Genomic DNA, 19,159 nt, shown 5'->3' with positions numbered 1-19,159 from the left:
TTGTAAATGCTAGCCTTTAAAATAAGTTGGTTCATACCTCACCAGCCTCAAAAATAGAAGTACAGATGGAAGCCCATCTGGAATATCTACCTTAGCTTCAGATCCTCCTCTGTTTATGAGATTTTTGGGAGGACGGGTTGATTCTAGGATTGTTTGAGAGGTTGGGGTAGGAGGGGTTCTCCCATTGAACCAGACCTGGAAATATTTAAATTTTTCCCACTTTCTTTTTCCCAGGCTCAGTAGTGGGGTGGTAATTACCACCAGTGTTTTAAACAAAAGGAGAAGTTGTATATGAATATATTTTTTAAGAAAAAATGTTATATAATCAAAGTGCTGCTTTTTATTGAATGTGTGATTCGTGCTTTGTTTGGGAGAATCCCCAAACACTTTTGTTCTTTGAATTTTTTTGCTTAACTTACTATGTTACCTGCTTCACTGTTTTGTCCCTCTTAACTGGAATTTAAGAAGTCTAAGTAGAAACCTCATATGTTAAATCAGTATGTAGGCTAGACTTTATCTTTTTTTTTTTTTTAATTTTACTAATTTTACTTATTTTTAGTGTTCTACAGTCACTACCATATAACTTAGATTTTTTTTTCCCCTACCTACCCTACACCTCCCCCCTCCCTCCCCAAGACAGCATACAATTCTATATAGGATCTTCACATACGTTCCTATTAAATACATTTTCACTGTAGTCATGTTGTGTAGAAGAACTACAATGAGTGGGTGAAATCATATAACAAACCAAAACATAATACACACACACAAAAATGATCTGCTACATTTTGTGATTGAATTCCATAGTTATTTCTCTGAATGTGGAAGGCATTTTGCCTTAGAAGACCATTGGGAATTATTTTTTTTTTTTTAAGTCCTTGCATTGCTACAAAGTTCCAAGTCTACCAGAAAAAACCCTTGCACATGGTGGTCGTTGCTATGCACAAAGTTCTCCTGGTTCTGCTCCTTTCACTCAGCATCAGATCATATAAGTCCTTCCAGGCCTCTCTGAAGTCTTCCTGTTCATCATTTCTTATAGCACAATAGCATTCCATTACATTCATATACCACAATTTATTCAGTCATTCTCCAATTAATGGGCATCCCTTTGATTTCCAGCTCTTGGCCACCACAAAGAGTGCTGCTATAAATATTTTTGTACATGTGGGACCCTTTCCCATTTTTATGATCTCTTGGGGATACAGTCCTAGAAACAATATTGCTGGGTCAAAGGGTATACACATTTTTATAGCCCTTTGAGCATAGTTCCAAACAGCTCTCCAGAATGCCTGGATAAGGTCACAGCTCCACCAACAATGAATTAGTGTTCCAACTCTCCCACATTCTCCAACATTTATCATCTTCCTGTTCTGTCATGTTTGCCAATCTAATAGGTGTGATGTGGTATGTCAGAGTTGTTTTGATTTGCATCTCTCTAATCAAAAGTGATTTAGAGCATTTTTTCATATGATTATAGATAACTTTAATTTCTTCCTCTGAAAATTGCCTGTTCATATCCTTTGACCATTTATCAATTGGGGAATGACTTGTATTGTACATTTGACTCAGTTCTCTATATATTCTAGAAATGAGGCTTTTGTCCCCGAGATTAGCTGTAAAAATTCTTTCCCAATATACTACATCCTTCCAAATTTTGGTTGCATTGGGTTTGGTTGTGCAAAAACTTTTCAGTTTAATGTAATCGAAGTTATCCACCTTGCATTTCATAATGCTTTCTATCTCTTCTTTAGTCAAAAATGCTTCCCTTCTCCATAAATCTGATAAATACACTATTCCTTGCTCCTCTAATTTGTCCATATACCTAGATCGTGTACCCATTTGAACTTTATTCTTGCGTATGGTGTCAGGCATTGGTGTATGCCTAGTTTCTGCCACACTGTTATCCAGTTTTCCCAGCAATTTTTGTCGAACAGTGAGTTCTTATCCCAGAAACTGGGGTTAGACTTTAACTTTTACTGTTACTAAGTATAATCAACACTTAAAGGAGTGAAGTATTTAACTTTTACTCAGAAGGTATGAATAATCTAAGACAATTTTTTGTGTTTCACAGATTGTAAATGCAGTGGATCATGGTCCTTCTCCAGAAGCAGAAAAGTCCAAAGATGAGATAGCAGATACTGCAAGTCAAGAGAAATTACAAAGTCCGGTTTCTGTAGTCCCATCTGTGGAAGATTTGCCCATTAATGCTGTTACTGAAATGTTACAGAGTTCTCTTTCTTCTTTTGTACCTGACAGTGAAACACCCATTTCTACAGCAGTTGAGAAATCGAGTTCTTTTTCAATCATTCCAGCACACAACAACTTATCTGCTGGTAGTTCTTCAGATTATAGATTGCTCTGTGGTATTGATAAATGTGTTAGGAAAGATGTCAGCCTGATACCTAATGATGAGGATGGCTTGCCCCCTCTCCTACTTGCATCTGGAGAAAAAGGAGAAGGTGAAGTTTTATTAATATTACACTGATAGTAAATTGCTTTGCATTTTATCTTTTGATTACATTGTTTGAAACTAACACTAAAAAAACCCCTTAGCATCTTTTCCTATGTTCTCTCCTATGTTGGTAGGTCCAGTACGTATAAGCCTGGTAACATAATGATTCTGATGAATTGGATCAAATGAGTTTGTGATTGAGTTAGTGTATTTGAAATTATTTTGATTACATCAACAAAACCAAACCCTGAAAATTCTGGAAGGGGTTTTGAACCAGAGGGTTTCTTAAGTCATATGTGATATTTCCCTTAATCATTCAACATTTGAGAATGCATTCTCTTTAAAGCAGCACATCACTTTGGGGGTGCTCCTAGACCTAAGGCTGATATCAGGGAGTTTTTCATTCATTCATGTGTAGTAGCAGGCATTCAGAACATATATGCATATCTCAGAGTAAGTTGCATAGATACTTTTCATGAATCCCCAAACATTCTACTATATAGCGTTAGATATGTCCTTTCTTTTCATGTCTGTGGCTTGATGAAGATAAAGAGACTTTAAGAGGTCTGATGTACTGCAGGATCTGTTTATTTTCAGGAGGCCCAATTGTTTGTGTCTAAGGTGTCAAGCTTTACTCTGTCGACTACTGTGGATATTTTCCCAGTGAGTGACACACAGTTTTTTTTCTATCCATCCAACACTTTGGAAGCATATAATGTATCTTGCTTGGGAAAGTCATTTTCTCTCTCCAGTTCTTAGTTTCCTTACTTGTGAAATGAGATGTTTGGATTGGGTAATTTCTGATGCTTCCATTTGTGTAATAGAACATCTTTCTTAGCATGAGCTAATTGCAAAAGGTGATCTGTTCTACACACTTTTCAGGAATGTCTTTTTTTTTTTAAATTAAGCAGTAGGTACACTTTAGCAGTTTTAACACATATTTGTTGTACATATTGTGTGCAAGGCCCTATAATAGCTTTAACTGAATCACTACCAGTTTATTATTGAGAGGTATGGTGGGAAAAGCATTGGGGTTTGTGTTACAGTGTGAGTCAGTAGATCAAGTACTAGATTTGTAGTTAAGATTTGGGTGTGACGCTAACCCAGAATTTTATGTTTGGCTGGACCAAGGCCTAATGGAAGATGACTTGGGTTTGAATCCTGATTCTAACACTTTGTTTTCATGTGATCTTGTGTGATCTTGTTCAAGACACTAGATGGACTCTGAGCTTCCTTCTAATTCTATACCTGTGATCCATAGATTGTTACATATTCAATACACTTTTGCTTTTTGTTTTAGAATTTTTGTCTTCAATCGTGGACATAAGAGCTGGAAAGAAACTTAGTGGACATCTCTTTCGACATGGTCATTTTACAGATAAGGGAACTGAGGTTCAGAGAGGTTGAATGACTTGTCCGTATAGTTGCAGAGCCAGGATTTGAACCAGAGTCTTCTGATTTCTTTCTTTTTTAGGGGGAGATAATCAGGGTTAAGTGAATTGCTCAGGGTCACACAACTAGTAAGTGTCTGAAGCAAGATTTGAACTCAGGTCCTCCTCACTCCACGTCTGGTGCTCTATCCATTGTATCACCTCCTTGCCCTGAGTCTTCTGATTTCAAATCTGGCAAGGTTTCCATGACGACCTGCTGCTTTGACATGGAGAGAAAGAAAAGAGAGAGGGAATTGGGAAGGATTAAGAAGATAGTATCTGAGAATGGGATTTGGATTTGTAGACCATGAGTTAAAAATGCAGGAATGACCATCACATGATGAATTTATAAACCTTAAAATGATGAAAGTAGATAATCAAGTCATTATGGTTTATGTCATAATGTGAGAGCATTTTAAATAGATAAACAAGAAATTGTACTGGCTGAAGTGAATGTATTTTTACTTTGTAGACCCTGTAGTAGAAGAATGTCCTTCTCGGGAGCAAGTTATTTCACTCCTTGAACATGGAGGATCTAGTCCAGTTACATTTATCCTAAATGCCAATCTTCTTGTGAATGTCAAGTTAGTAATCTGTAAGTAATGGTAGATGTTTCTTTACCCATGTAACTAACTGATGGACATATTTTCTGAGAATTTATATCTTATTTAATAAAATCTTCGTTAAATTTTGATATAGTTCGATTGGCTGTGATTGTCTACATAAGTACCATATGTAAATTTATGCAATATGGCCCTTGAGCCCTCAGTTAAATATGGTGACCATGCTTATCACAGTGCCTGGCACACTGAATAAATGTTTATTGGTTGATTGATTGACTGGAATAAGTATTGAGTTTAATTGGCAGCAGGGGTGCTCAGTTGTAATACAACATTACTTATGGCTGATTGATTCCATCCTGGTTGTGAGGAGTCAGCTTAAGAGGCGGTAGTCAATTTTTGTAACTCATTTTAGTTTACAGCATGAATCTCACCTAGTTCCCTCTTGCTGTTCCAGTTTTAGCCTATGTGTTATTTCTTCGTTCAGTGGTCCACAATGTCAGCCCAAGGGCATTGAGACATGATTTCAGATAAACCAGTCAGAGGATGGGAAGATGTGTTTCTTCCCTTCTTGACAGCCAGTCGTGGAGCTTGTCTTCAGTACTGCCCCACCTTCCCCCAATATCTCCCCTCCTTCCCTTATCTCCATCCTCCCCCTATTCTAGCCTCCCTACCATTTTCACACTATCAGCAGCAGCACTACCAAGTTCCAGTGGGAAAATCCATATCATCCTCTTTAGTCGATACCTTATGACCATCTTTTTTGTCTCGTAAAGTATATTCTTTTTGATGTTGCTTGCATATAGTTTGGTTTGAAATTTTATCTAATAGAAAAAGTATATTCAAAGCTTAGGATAAAAAATTAATTTTGGAAATTGTTGAACTTGATGACATAACCTTGGTTTTATGGTTACCAAAAATGTTAATGTTTATAATCATGTTTTATTGTTTAAGATTCTTCAGAAAAATATTGGTACTTCTCAACCAATGGACTACATGGTTTGGGTCAGGCAGAAATTTTTGTTCTTTTGTTATATTTGCCAAACGATGACACAATTCCAAAGGACATTTTCACTCTATTTATCAGCATTTATAAAGATGCAGTAAAAGGTATAAATTTTTTTTTTTTTGAGCTTTTGGGTCTAGAGCATTGAAATGTGTTGATATATTCATTAATAAAGGAGTTCTTTATAGATGCATGTCCTGAAAGCTATGGTGGAGACAAAAGGAACTTGTTCTTTGAAGGCCCTTGCCTTTATATTATGTTAAGTTTTTCACTTGCAATGTTATTATTTTTGGTTCAGTCATCTTAAACCTTGCATTTCTAATAGTTTAGCCATAAATTGACCAAATGAAGAGGAGTAACTGAATTATGCATGTATTAGGTGCTCAGCATAAAAAAACCTTAGTGCAACATAAAGAGAACACAGTTTGGATTCAGAGAACCTGGGGTTTGCCTTGCACATCTTATTTCATTCCTTTATGTCTTTAAGCAAGTTGTGTCACCTATGTATTCCTCTTTTTCATCTATAAAATAAGAGAGATTGCATTTTAATATATCTAGATCTACATCCCTTTAACTTAAATGCTTATTCAAGAGTTTTGTTTACAAAAAGATGTTATAGGATTTGAAAAGTTGTTGGTCATTACATGCAGTATGCTTGTATTTCCTTATACAAAAATAGATATTTAAAAATTCTTTTGTTAACTTGTGTATCTTTTTTTATTTTTGGGCTAGGAAAATACATAGAAAACTTGGATAGTATTACCTTTGCTGAAAGTTTTCTCAGTAGCAAGGATCATGGAGGATTCCTGTTTATTACACCTACTTTTCAGAAACTTGATGATCTCCCATTACCAAGTAGTCCTTTTCTTTGTGGAATTCTTATCCAGAAGCTGGAGATTCCTTGGGCAAAAGTTTTTCCAATTCGCTTAATGTTGCGATTGGGAGCAGAATATGGAGGTAAGTTTTGTTAATACCATAACTATGTAAAACTATCTCTCAGTGCAGAGGATTGAGAGTGAAGTATGAAGAGTTTAGTGAACTGAAAAAAAAGATATAACCAGCAGTTAATAGATTGTAGATTAACCACTTTGAGGTTGTCAGTGCAAGTTGTAAACTTTAGACCACTTTCTACTGCTTTACTTAGTCTTTGCCATGCTGTGAAGATGAGAGGTGCTCAAAGATTGAATGGTAATTTTAATATTATCTAACAAAATTATAAGATACAGTAATTCATTCCTCATCACAGGGGCTAGGGGTTTGGCACCCCTACATTCTGGAAAATCCATGTGAAATATTTTGGCCCTCCTTTTATATCAAGAAGAGAAGTCTGAATTTTTTCTTTTTCTTTTTCTTTTGTGGGGTGTTTATAGTAATTTGTTGTAAAATTTGGGTTGATATTATATAGTACTATATATATATTTTATGCATTTCTGAATTTTGTGTTTTTTCCTCTGTTATCTGCTGGCCTTCACATTTTCTCTGCAACTTCAGCAAAACTCTCTAAAATTCCCATTTAATTTCTTATGCTGACCTGTGATATATCAAAACTGTGATGGGGGAAGGTCATGATGTGGAAGGGATAACTCTATTTTCCTCCATAAAATTAGAGAGAGAGAGAGAGAGAGAGAGAGAGAGAGAGAGAGAGAGAGAGAGAGAGAGAGAGTGTGTGTGTGTGTGTGTGTGTGTGTGTGTGTGTGTGTGTGTGTGTGTGTGTGTGTGTGTGTGTGTGTGTGTGTGTGTGTGTATGCGATCACTTTTGGGGGGTGACCTATTGGATTGAGACCTCTTAATTACTGAGGTATGATGAATCAATATAGCTGACTATTTAAGAAGAAAAAGCCCCAGGATAGAATGAATTTTAATTCAGATCCTTAGAATGGAACCATTCTAATTCTAATGGAAATTCCTTTTCCTTTGAAAATACTTGCCTCCCTATGCTCACCCAAAGTGATATATTTTGTATACTTAACTTTTAAAATATAAAGAATTAACATTACATTTTTAAGAATTTTCTGAAAATTTTGTAGATTTTCTTGAGATACTTGGTGTAATGAAACTATATTGAATTTTGAAAAAGATTAACTATTTTCTTATGGTCATTTTCGATCATAGAACTGATTCTAGTATTGTATATTTATTCGATTTACTATTGCCTTTAGTCTCAACTCTTCTCATGGTAACTGTTGGATGCATGTGAAATGTATGACTTATTATGACATATTTGAAATTTAGTTCTAATATATCAGCAAGTGTTTTTGAGGGAGAAAAAATTCTGATCTAACATGTAAAATTACCCATTATTTAAAGATAGATCAGTACAGTGAAGGAGATGTTTATTTAAACTTATGTCTATGAAAATATTATTGTAGAAGCTTTAGAAAATGTTTACTAATTAAAGTACACAAAAGTAACATTAAACTTTTGGCTTGAGTTCTTCACTCTGAACAAAGGGCATGTAGGAGATGCCGTTTTGAATCTAGTCCTTTCAGCATTTGGTGAAGGCATGTTTGTTCATGAACGACAAAAGTTTACATGTATACTTTTGTTCCCTCTAACTTGTTATAGCTCTGTCATCTTGGAATGTGGGTGTGGGATGGGGAAAGAGAGGAAGAGGATGGATGGCTGTCTGGGTCTGTGACTTCATCTATTTATAGAACTTCTTGTGGGGAAAATCCCCTATACTAATGTAAATCAGTCTGGAAATTGTTGCCGGAGTTGGCTGATTACTTACCCAGGATTACACAGTCTTTGTGTGTCAGAGGAAGGACTCAAACCCAGGTTTTCTTGATTCTAATGACAGCTCTTTATCCAGGGTACATGTTGCCTTTCTTTCTTAACCTATTTATTTTTTAGTCTCTGCCATCTTTGGGGCTAATAAGTTCCATATGTTTACAAACCTTTATGTAAAGTAGAACTGTGTCATAAACCGATCTCTTGCAACTTCAAGGTTATTGCTAATTTATATATTTTGGTTAACTTCATAGGTAAATATTGTATAAATAAAATACAGATGTATTTTAAAGTGTTAATGTTATCATCTTGAGCTTTCCTTCCCAGCCTCAACCTATGTGATACTGTTATTATAGGACCATGTCATGCTTTTGTATTTATCCTTTGTTATTGGTTACCAATTTTGTCTTCTGCATGTATATCTTTGAAAATTGGAGTTGGAAAAATATCTTAACCTTAAATATCTCTAATAAAGCCTGATATCTGAGATATATAGAGAATTTATAGAGAATTAATGCAAATGTGACTGAGAGCCATTCCCCAGTATATAATAATACACACACACACACACACACACACACACACACACACACACACACACATATATGATTCTTTCCTAATTTAGGGCTTAGGTGATTTATTAGGTGAATTTTCATCTATTTTTCTTTCAAAAGAAATAAAATCATTGTGGTTAATACAAGAAAAATGTCACTTAACATTAGTATTTTAATGCCTTAATTTCCCATTGTATTGTTTTATGGGATGGTCTTTTCTGTATTTTAATTCCTGGTCTACAAATCTAAATCCCATTCTCATATTCCATCTTCTTACCCTTCCCAAATTTGCTTTTCTGAAGTTCTCCACACTGGAGGCAGTATGGTGCAGTGGAAAATGTGGCAGGTTTGGAACCAGAGGATCTGGGTTCAAATCCTTGCTCTTCCCCTTACTTCCTGTATGACCTTGGTCAAGTCATTTATCCTCTCTGGGTTCAAGTTTGCTCATCTCTAAAATAACTCTAAAATAATTGAATTAAATACCTTTGAAGTCCTTCTTGTTTTACCTCTGTGATTGTATGCTCCTTTGTCTTTAGTGAGCTGCAGTAATAAAAACATTATCTGTGGTTCTAAGGTCTTTGGATTTTGCCTAAAACTTCATAATCTTTTGAAGTGCTTTTTAGGTTACTTATCATTTGTGTTCAAATCAATTACCAGAAGTGGATATTATTGGCTGTCCTTGAAGATGACTGCTGTCCTTTCCATTGTTATCATATGAAAAAAGAGTGGCCTTATTTTCTGTCAGCAGGAAGTTACCCCTATAACTTCTCTCTTCTTCCTCTGACCTTTACTAGGTGGTCTCTTAGCTGATGGCATCTATGGCTCCACATTATCATTACTTGGGAGGAGGTGGCTGCCTTCTCTTCACAGTGTGGATGCTTTTCAAGTGTCTTCATGAGGACCCCCTATTGGGTTCTTTACTCCTGGTGTTCAGGGTCCTTCTTTCACCTCTCTTGTGTTTCACATTCTTCCACCCTCCAATTTTTTTAATGCAGGTAAAGATTCACCTTTTCTTCTTCAGATACCTTTTCTTCTTTGATTACATGTGGATATACTTCTGTTTTTTAAAGATTATTCTCATTCTCTTTTGTAACCTAGAAGGCGTATTCTGAGAACCAAAAGAAAAAATAAGACATTTTAAAAATTTACTACGACAGAAACGTTTATTTCCTTTCTCTTAGTAATTTCTCCTTGTTTAGTGGTTCTCGCACAGGACTAGCAACATAACATTAGGGGAACGGGACTCTCCTTTCCTTGGGTGACATTCATAATGTAGAAACAAATAGTTGTCCTTCTTTCTTGTATTTGAAGAAGTTAGCAGCAATTGTGTGTTCTGACTTTGCTCACTTGTTTCTCCTGCTCATGCTGAAAAAAAGTCTCAAAGGTTCAGTGCCATCCATAATTTTAGGAAAAGGAGGTTACTTAGATGTTGAATGCCTTAAAGAATTTTGATAACTTGATGCAGCTGTCCCTCGCTAATTTAATAGAAATTTAGTGTGAGATTAGTCTTCTGCCCACATTGTAATTTTTCAGCCCTCCAAGCCTTCAGACAACCGTTTTGGTGACAGTCCCATCAAGATCTGACCCAGCCTGTAGCAGAGGGTTTTTTGTGCCTTGCTTTGGCAGTCTGGTGAAGCCTATAGATAATTTATCAGAATAATATTTTTAAATAATTGAAAAAAATTTTTTTAAAAATTTTATTTTCACTAACCTCCAAACTTCACTTAGAGGTTAGTGAAAATAAAGATATGCCTTCTTTTTCCCATTCTAATTTATGGATCTCTGAAATCTAATCATCAGTAGAACCCAGATTAAGAGTACCTGGTTTATAGGATTGGAGTTTGGCTTGGTAACTCAGTAGTTCTATTTGTAAAATGGAAATGATATATAGTTAAAAAAAGCTTTATTATAATCATTAATACCACTTTTCCTCACTCATGTACAGTATATCCCACACCTTTAACAAGTATCAGATGTCGAAAACCTCTTTTTGGAGAAATAGGACACACTATTATGAACTTACTTGTTGTGAGTAAAATTAATATTTTGCTTAAAATTTTACTTATTTGCAAATTTTTACTTAGCAAGTGTCGTGCATTTAATTTGTGATTAGTGTTGTTTGGATCTTTTGAGATTCTGAAAATGGAATATGTTAAGTATTTTTTTAAATATGTGAATTGACTTCATTTTTAAAAGTTCATTTAATGAATAGCTCATTCAACTTCAATGATGTCAATTTTTCAAATGGGCCACCTTTTGGTAGAGTTCAGTAGAGGGTTCTCTTGTCAAAAATTTAACTATTGCCTAGTAGACTAATTTTCCATTTTGTGTGTGTGTTCTTTGAAGTTCCTCCCACTAAAGGAGAAAACTGAGAATGTTACTTGAGAGCATGGTTTTTATTTATACAACAGCAGCTAACACTTATGTAGTTCTTTAAGGTCTGTAGAGTGCTTCATTTATGCTCTATCATTTGGTCCTCACAGTTCCCCTGTGAGGTAGGTGCTGTTATGACCCTCATTTAATAGATGAGGAAACTGAAGCTCAGAAGGGTTAAATGACTTGCCCAGGGTCACACAACTAATACTGTTTTCCTCAGCAAAATTCCAATTCAGGTTTCCCTGAATTCGTGCTCCATCCACCATGCCACCTAGCTTTCCTTTAAAGTACAGTGGCTAATGAGCATATGAATTTTTTAAAAATTTGCTTATGAAAGTATTTAGCAGCTCACTTACTTTCTTTTTACCCTGATCTAGTGACTGGTTAATACTGTGCATGCTTCTTCCACCTGTCATGTATTTTGTAGATGTACCATGCCCCTATATCCATTCCAGATATACCTTCCTTCATTTCTGTCTCCTTCATGGTGGTGTTAGGTAGCAGCAGACAGAGATGAGAGGTACTTTGTCCCCAACTTACCTTAAGCACCAGCAAGTAACATTTGAAGTGAACAAGTTATTTACTACATTAAGTAGCCAGTAAAAATTTGTAATTGTATTTTTAGGTGAATTATTTCATATTGATTTGTGCATTACCTGTGTTTGTATGCTCTATATTAGAGATATATTTGTAATGGTAAGATAATGGTGATTAGCAGTTTAAAATACAGGAAAGTATGAAACTAGCAGCTTATTTTTATTATAGGATCTCCGAAATTATCAGTACACTTTGCATAATATAGAACAGCTGTTGATTCACATGGAAATGGGCAAAAGCTGCATAAAAATACCTCGAAAAAGATATAGTGATGTAAGTACAATTGAATTTTTCAAATTGTGGGGCCAGTTATTAGTTAGATAGATTTTATATTTACTTAGGAGAATATATTGCATGTCAGATTTTATTTTCATTCAGACTGTACCTACATACTAATACTTCATTGGATCTCTGATCTATTCAGTACTTGTAATTCCTTTTTTCCAGGGTTGATCTCAACCCATAGCTTCCTCATTCTCAGAAATTCTTGTTCACATCCTTCCATAAATTCTCTATAGAAGATCTACTGAATAAGCAAGAGAGGTCTTCTAGGTTTTAAAAAAACACATATCTTGTGGACACCAGTATAACATTTAAGTGGCATGTGTATTCAGCACCTCAAAATTTTGGGAAATGAGTCAAATGTGCATCACTTTTAACGTTGTAGGATCTTGTTTTTCTTCTTTTCCTGCAAATTAATATGCATCTTTTGTTTTAGAACATATTTTTCTGCCACATTAAGGGGAGTTATTTAGACCAAAGATTACCAGTGATGAAAACCACCAGAAATGTGATTTCTTACATTATTATAACTATAAAGACAAAATACCGTTTATGTTTATATTAACAGGTAATAAAAGTCATAAATTCTTCTAATGAGCATGTCATAAGCATTGGAGCTAGTTTTAGTATGGAAGCTGATTCTCATCTAGTCTGTGTTCAGAATGATGGAATTTATCAAACACAAGCCAATAGTGCAACTGGCCATCCCAGGAAAGGTGAGATTTTTCAAATAACATTTTAGTACAAAAACTTCATTTTTGTTTAGGTATTTTAAATGATAACATAAGAATGTTTTGTCACCAGTCTTAATAGAAGCACTGTTGCGTAGGAATCTAAATAAGCTCTGTGACTTTTAGATGATAAATACTAACTAGATCACTGTCCATCAAAAAACAAGTTCTCTTTGCTCTCCCACCTGCCTCCTTCTGTTCGTGCCACCCCCTTCCCCCAGCTGCTTACTACTCTTCTCATAGCATCCTAAGGACAGTGGTGAGTACTCCTTTGGGAAGTTGTGAGTTATTCTTCTCATGTAACAAACATGGTAGAACAGAAACCTGTCTGGTCCAAGATGGTTTTGGGTACATTTCTGCCTAGAAGGAGAGGCGAATTAACAGACTTAGATAGTTTCTCATTATTTCATTGTCTTGTATTGGTTCCCTACTGGGGACAAAAAGCATGTTGTTGAAGGACACTGGATTGAGTCAGGATTTCTGGGCTTTCATCTCTTCTTCCACTCTTGAATATGTGACCTTGGGAAAGACATTAACTCTCTCTGGATCTCAGTTTTATTTGTAAAGTGAAAGCTTAACTAATATTTCCTATGGGCCTTTTAATTTCAAAAATTCCATTTCTTTGTGACATGGAATGTTTATAGAGCAGGCTATTTTCCTTACTCCACAAATTATTAAAATTTAAATAGATATTCCAAATCCAATGATTTTTGTCCACTCAGGTGCATTTACTTTCTGTCCTCTAGCGTTTAGACTGTATGTTCCCTAAATTAATACCTTAGAAATTAAAATTTAAGTGCCATATATTTTCCCAAGGATATCATGTATTTTGTGATTAATAAAATACTTTCTGATTATGTTATTCATTCTATCCATTATCATCAGTAACTGAGTAATCTATAAAAATTAATTTTCTAGCTAACACATATTCCCTTTTAAGCATTTGTCTTTTTCTGTGGTTTAGACATTTGGGATAAAAATATTCTTAAAGTGTGTTACGCACAATTTCTTTTAAAACAGACTATAACTTAACTTTTTCTTAAATAACAATTTTTAGGATGATAAAATCATAGATCTAGAGGTGGAAAGAACCTGAGAAGTCATCTAGTCTAATTCCCTATTTTTATAGATGAGGAAACTAAGACCTAGGGTGGTTCATTGACTTGTCCATGGTCACACAGGTCATAACATGCACAAAATTATATGAGTTGTATACTACACATCAAATCTAGAATTTGAACCGAGTTTGTTTGATTCTAGAAATAGTGCTCACAATTATATTATGCTCCCCCTTTAGAGGCTGTTATAATGAATATTAAATATTGTACCTTCAATGTGATTAAATAATATAAAATATTGTACATTAAGCGTGATAAAATGGTCTTGGATCTTATTGGGGAGTGGTGGGCTGTTTGTCATTACACTGAACATTTTTTTTTAAAAAGCTTGATGTCAGGGAGTACTTACCTTATTTTTGAAATTTTAGAAAATTACTCTAATTCAAAAGAATCTAATTTTTAAAAATAGACATTTAATAAAAATGTTTTAACCCTTTTACATGTGGTTGTTGGCATCTATTGAGCTATTCATCATCATCATCATAATTATTTTTACTATTAATTGACAAAGCCTGTCAGTTTCACCTTTACAGCATCTTTAAAATGTTCCCTTCTCTCCACTGCTATATGCCCTCATCATCTCAAGCCTGCTGGTGAGTCTGCTTGCCTCCAGTCTGTCCTCCATTCAGCCACTAAAATGATTTTCCTAAAGCTCTTCATAACCTACTTACCTCCTACCTTTTCTATTCTTATAACTTATTCCCCCCATATACTCTTCACTCCAGTGACACTGGCCTCGACTATTTCTCCAACAAGACCTGCCATCTCTTGGCCCCGGGCATTCACTCTAGCTGTCCCCAGTGCTTGGAATTCTCTTCTCAACTCTGCCTGTTGACTTCCCTGGATTCTTTGAAGTTCCAGTTAAAGTCTTGCCATTCACAAGAAGACTTCCCCAACCCCTCTTAATTCCAGTGTCTCCCTCTGTTAATTATTTCCTGTGTATATAGGTATTTTGTATATATTGTTTGCACGCTGTCTCTCCCCTTAGATTGTGAGCTTGTTGAGGGCAGGGACTATCTCTTTTTGTGTACTCAATGCTTAGCATGATACTTGGCACATATCAGACACCTAATGTGTATGGACTGATTTTTTTCTTATTAATGTGATTAATAAGTTTGATCTGGTCAGACTGGATAATTTTCTGTCCCTTAAAAACACAATACTTTATTCCATTTGGGTCTTTGCTCACATGCTTCCTTTTGCTTACAACAGCCTCATTTTTCTCTTTCTACTTAAATTTTCATCCTTTAAAGCCCAACTTAAATGCCCTTTCTCTGTGACACTTTCTATGAGTCTTCTTGTCAGAAATCACCAGATCTTACAGATCTTCCATATCTTACCCTACACTACTTTGTATTTCTCTGCTGAACTGATGCATTGTTTTCCATTGTAGTTATCTGTGTGTCATCCCTTTCCTAGGCCAAAATACCCACAAAGACAGCTCTGAAAACACTCACTTAGCGCTCACAGTCCAGAGAACACTTCAGATTACTGTTTCCTCATTTGATCTGAACAGCCACCCTGTGAAGTAAATGCTGTTATTATCTCCATCTTACAGATGAGAACACTGAGGATGAAAGGGGTTAGTGATTTACCCAGGTCGCAGAGCAGGATTTGATAAAACTTAGTAAATTTGAGTTAATGTACCATGAAAAACACATCCATGACTTTCCTGATTTTGTGTTTCTTTATCAGTGACTGGTGCAAGTTTTGTGGTGTTCAATGGAGCCCTAAAAACATCTTCAGGATTTCTCGCTAAATCCAGCATAGTTGAAGGTATAAATTTCTTCAGTTGTTTTGATGTAAAAATTGACTCCAAAATTCTAGAAATTTTGAGGAAATATTTCAAAAGGCACCTAACATGAAATTACTCAGCTCTAGCAGATGAACATTTTGCATGACTTTAGATCATTTCCCCTTCTGCAAAGGAAAACAGAGGACTGCTTTTTTGTCTAATGTTTAACAAATGGTGATTTTCATTAAAGTAGGAGTTTATGAGATTCAGAAAGTGAATGTATTCCATATGGAAAGGAAAATAGAATTTGCAGTGCAAGTTGAGCTTGTTTACTGCATATTGGCAATTAGGAAAAGAACATTTACTGGTGGGAAAAAAGCTAAAGGTTTCTTTAGAAAATAGTTGAAGTGCTTTTTCCTGAGATGATATTTGGTGAACTTATTTTAAAGTCTCAGGGAAAAAAATAACATTATTGGCATTGAGAATAAATTTAATATCTTAAAAATTGTACATCATGATTTCATAAACTATAATTTTATAATCATAAGCATTTTGGTATAGAGTTGTTATGTGTGCTCTGTTTCATAAAACTTTTGACAAATAAATGTCTTTGTGTTACTGAAATGCCATTAGCTGGGGAAAAAAGGGATGCTTATTTTTGTTATTAAACTAAAAGGAACTAAAATAGAGGGCATTTTTTTTCAAATAAGAACATTTTTAGATGCTGATGGAGCAGAGTAGAGTCTTCACTGAAATTAAACTTTTACTTTATAAAATATTCATGTTTCCTTTGTATATCAAAGAATTAGAATTAAATGACCTCTGGACATTTTTTTTCAATCACAGGGTGACTTTATTGCACACAAAAAAGTATTTTGATAATAGAAACCAGTGTTTTACAACAATAAATGTCATTACTTAGTTTAAGAAATCTCTAACATAAATTTTTTTATTTCTAGATGGTTTGATGGTACAAATAACTCCAGAGACAATGGAAGGCTTACGGCTAGCTTTAAAAGACCAAAAAGACTTTAAAATTACATGTGGGAAAGTAGATGCTGTAGACTCAAGAGAATATGTGGATATTTGCTGGGTAGATACTGAAGAAAAAGGAAACAAAGGGTAGGAATTTTTTAATGTAATAGTTAATCATTGAAATTAAAATATAAAACATTTAGCTTTTGACCAAAATTTTATATTTAGGTAATGTAATTATTTAGATGAATGCTTATGTCATCTTGTTTTTAAAATGTGTACACCATTAAGTCTCAGGCACACTCCCTTTACTAGACCTTTATTAATTAAATGGGCCAAAGCTGAACCTGGTAATGTGGAGAATGACAAAAAAAGTAGTTCTGGTTTGATGTCAGGACTAAGAAAAGCTAAAATTACTTATTGACACTGATGTATGTCTCTGGTAAGAAGTCAGCCTGTAGTTGTATGAAACAGTGTATAGGATAGTGGGAAAAGCTTTAGGTATGAAGTTAAGAGATCTGGGATTTTAATAGTTTTTAAAAAATTAATTAAATACATTTTTGTTGATTTTTGTTTTTATATCAGTTTTATATCAGTGATTTTTTATTCCATCTTGTCTTATTATTTAGCTATATTTATTATTTGTGCAAAAGCTTTTATTTTTATATGAAGTACTATTTAATTGTATGATATTCCATGTTGCAGTTGATGAGAAATTCATTCCCTCCACAGTTATGAGAGCTGCAACCTTCCGTTCTCTTATGTATTTTTAATCTTGTAACTTTTTATATGAAAATCCTTTGTCTGTTTGAAACTTTTTGTGATCAGTAGCCGAAGATCATGTAAACAGATTTTTTTCTATCCAGGTTTCCCAGGAATGTTTCCTGAATACTTTGGATGTCTTGGTTTCTAGCCTGTTCTTCATGTTTCTCTGTTAAGACTTAACATGATGACTATCTCATCTGTTCCACTGATCATCTTTGCTTTTTAAAAAAATACCAGACATTTTAATAAATTACTGTTTCATAATAAAATTTTAGATCTCATATTGTCAGACCCCTTTCAGCACTATTTTTTTCATCACTTGCCTTGATAGTCATGACCTTTTGTTCGTACATATGCATTTTTATTTTTTTCTAATTTTTAAAAGAATTTCTTTTTATTGAATTTGTTAAACACTGTAAGAGACCTTCCAAGTTATCTAGTCGACTGCTGTCATTCTGTAGATGAAGAAACTAAAGTCCACATATGAAAACTAACCTGCCCAAAGCCATATGCAGATAAAGTAGCAGAATTTGAGCATAGGCCCTCTGACTCCAAAATCCAATCCTCTTTTTCTCTGTATTATTATAATTCCTTAATTCCTGATAGTTTTAAAAATATCCCTCTCCATTTCTGTGAAATGCCTTTTTTGCATTAAATTTTCTGCTAAGGATTGCTTCGTTAATGTTATAAATGTTGATAGGTGGTTTTGTTATCTTTTTTTGTTCCTATTATTTGATCTTTAATTCGCTTTTTATTGAAGGTGTTTTAGTGTGTCTTTGGAACTGCATCCTTTGTTCAGATTTCTTTTTTTGTTAAGAGTTTTGGGATTGTGGTTCTTTACAGAATATTTTAAAGCCTTCTGTCCATCCCCTTTTATTTATGACTTCTTTGTACCCAATGTCCATGTATATGATTTTTCCCAGGGGAGCCTAAAAAAACATGTATTGTCAGAATTCCCCATGGGTTTATCAAAGCCAACTTGCCCATTTTCAATTTGTTAATTTCCTTCTAAAGAAGGACTAAAGAATTAAAGAAGTATTAAAAAGAATTCTTTTGGATTTAGGAATGTTAAAGTTGTCTAGAAACTGATGTAGTATGTTCTATACCCGTACAACAGTTGTAAAATTTTAGAATTAAAATAACAGGCTTTTGTTTTGGGGAGAAGTTTGGTGTCACTAAAGAAGTCTGCAGTTTCACAAAGGGAGTCCAGTCTATTTCCCTTCCTCCTGTTTAATTCTGGGCCTAACTTGTTCATTTCATTACCTGTCCAAGATTGTCTTCATGACAGCTCTGTGCCTTATCTGTTGTTGATAATTAGACGATCATTGAATAAGATTACCTCAAGTTTTTCATGAAATCTTGAATAAATTTGATATATGCTTGTGAGATTCTTTGTTGGAAGAGAGACTTTAAGGTGGCATTTTGCTCTGTTGAATCAAGGGCTTTTTTCACAATGGGATTTTTGTATTCTTTGCATTTTTTAGTAGTGATCTGGTAAAGATGTGATCAACTGCTTGTTGAAACTTGACTGTTTCCCATCAAATATATCCTTAATTGTGTGTAGATGGAAAGATAGCCATATAGATTCACAGTAGTTGATGTTGTCTTGGTTACTTTTTTGCAGCATTGGTCACATCTGAGATTTTTCCCCACACCTTTGGTATCTTCTGTTTCTTCATATATGCCTTCTGAATTAATCCTTTAGGGTGCTGACACTTGTGTCAGCTCTAGCATGCCTCTCTTCTTTATATGTGTACTTGGTCTGCTACAGTTGCTTTCCTCATCTTTGTCCATTTCTATGTCCTTAGTTAAGCACACCCAGAATATTAGAGGGGTTGCTCCACTGTC

The 19,159-nt window shown here is 34.6% G+C and overlaps 1 protein-coding gene across 2 annotated transcripts in view; it reads left to right on the top strand.

Moving 5' to 3' along the window:
- ZFYVE16 (zinc finger FYVE-type containing 16) overlaps positions 1-19,159 on the top strand; it is a 71,455-nt gene that overhangs the window by 41,591 nt on the left and 10,705 nt on the right. For both annotated transcript variants that reach the window (XM_072606262.1, XM_072606263.1), the window contains exons 7-15: positions 2,072-2,459; positions 4,355-4,477; positions 5,397-5,552; positions 6,181-6,405; positions 10,678-10,760; positions 11,874-11,978; positions 12,556-12,703; positions 15,532-15,612; positions 16,531-16,693. In XM_072606262.1, the coding sequence (XP_072462363.1) occupies positions 2,072-2,459; positions 4,355-4,477; positions 5,397-5,552; positions 6,181-6,405; positions 10,678-10,760; positions 11,874-11,978; positions 12,556-12,703; positions 15,532-15,612; positions 16,531-16,693 (1,472 nt within the window). The remainder of the gene's footprint in view (positions 1-2,071; positions 2,460-4,354; positions 4,478-5,396; positions 5,553-6,180; positions 6,406-10,677; positions 10,761-11,873; positions 11,979-12,555; positions 12,704-15,531; positions 15,613-16,530; positions 16,694-19,159) is intronic.

The sequence above is a fragment of the Notamacropus eugenii genome, chromosome 4 (genome assembly GCF_028372415.1).
Source record: "Notamacropus eugenii isolate mMacEug1 chromosome 4, mMacEug1.pri_v2, whole genome shotgun sequence".
In the NCBI taxonomy this organism is placed as follows: Eukaryota; Metazoa; Chordata; class Mammalia; order Diprotodontia; family Macropodidae; genus Notamacropus; species Notamacropus eugenii.
Note: the sequence above shows the minus strand (reverse complement) of the source record. Positions and strands in the feature narration are given on the sequence as shown.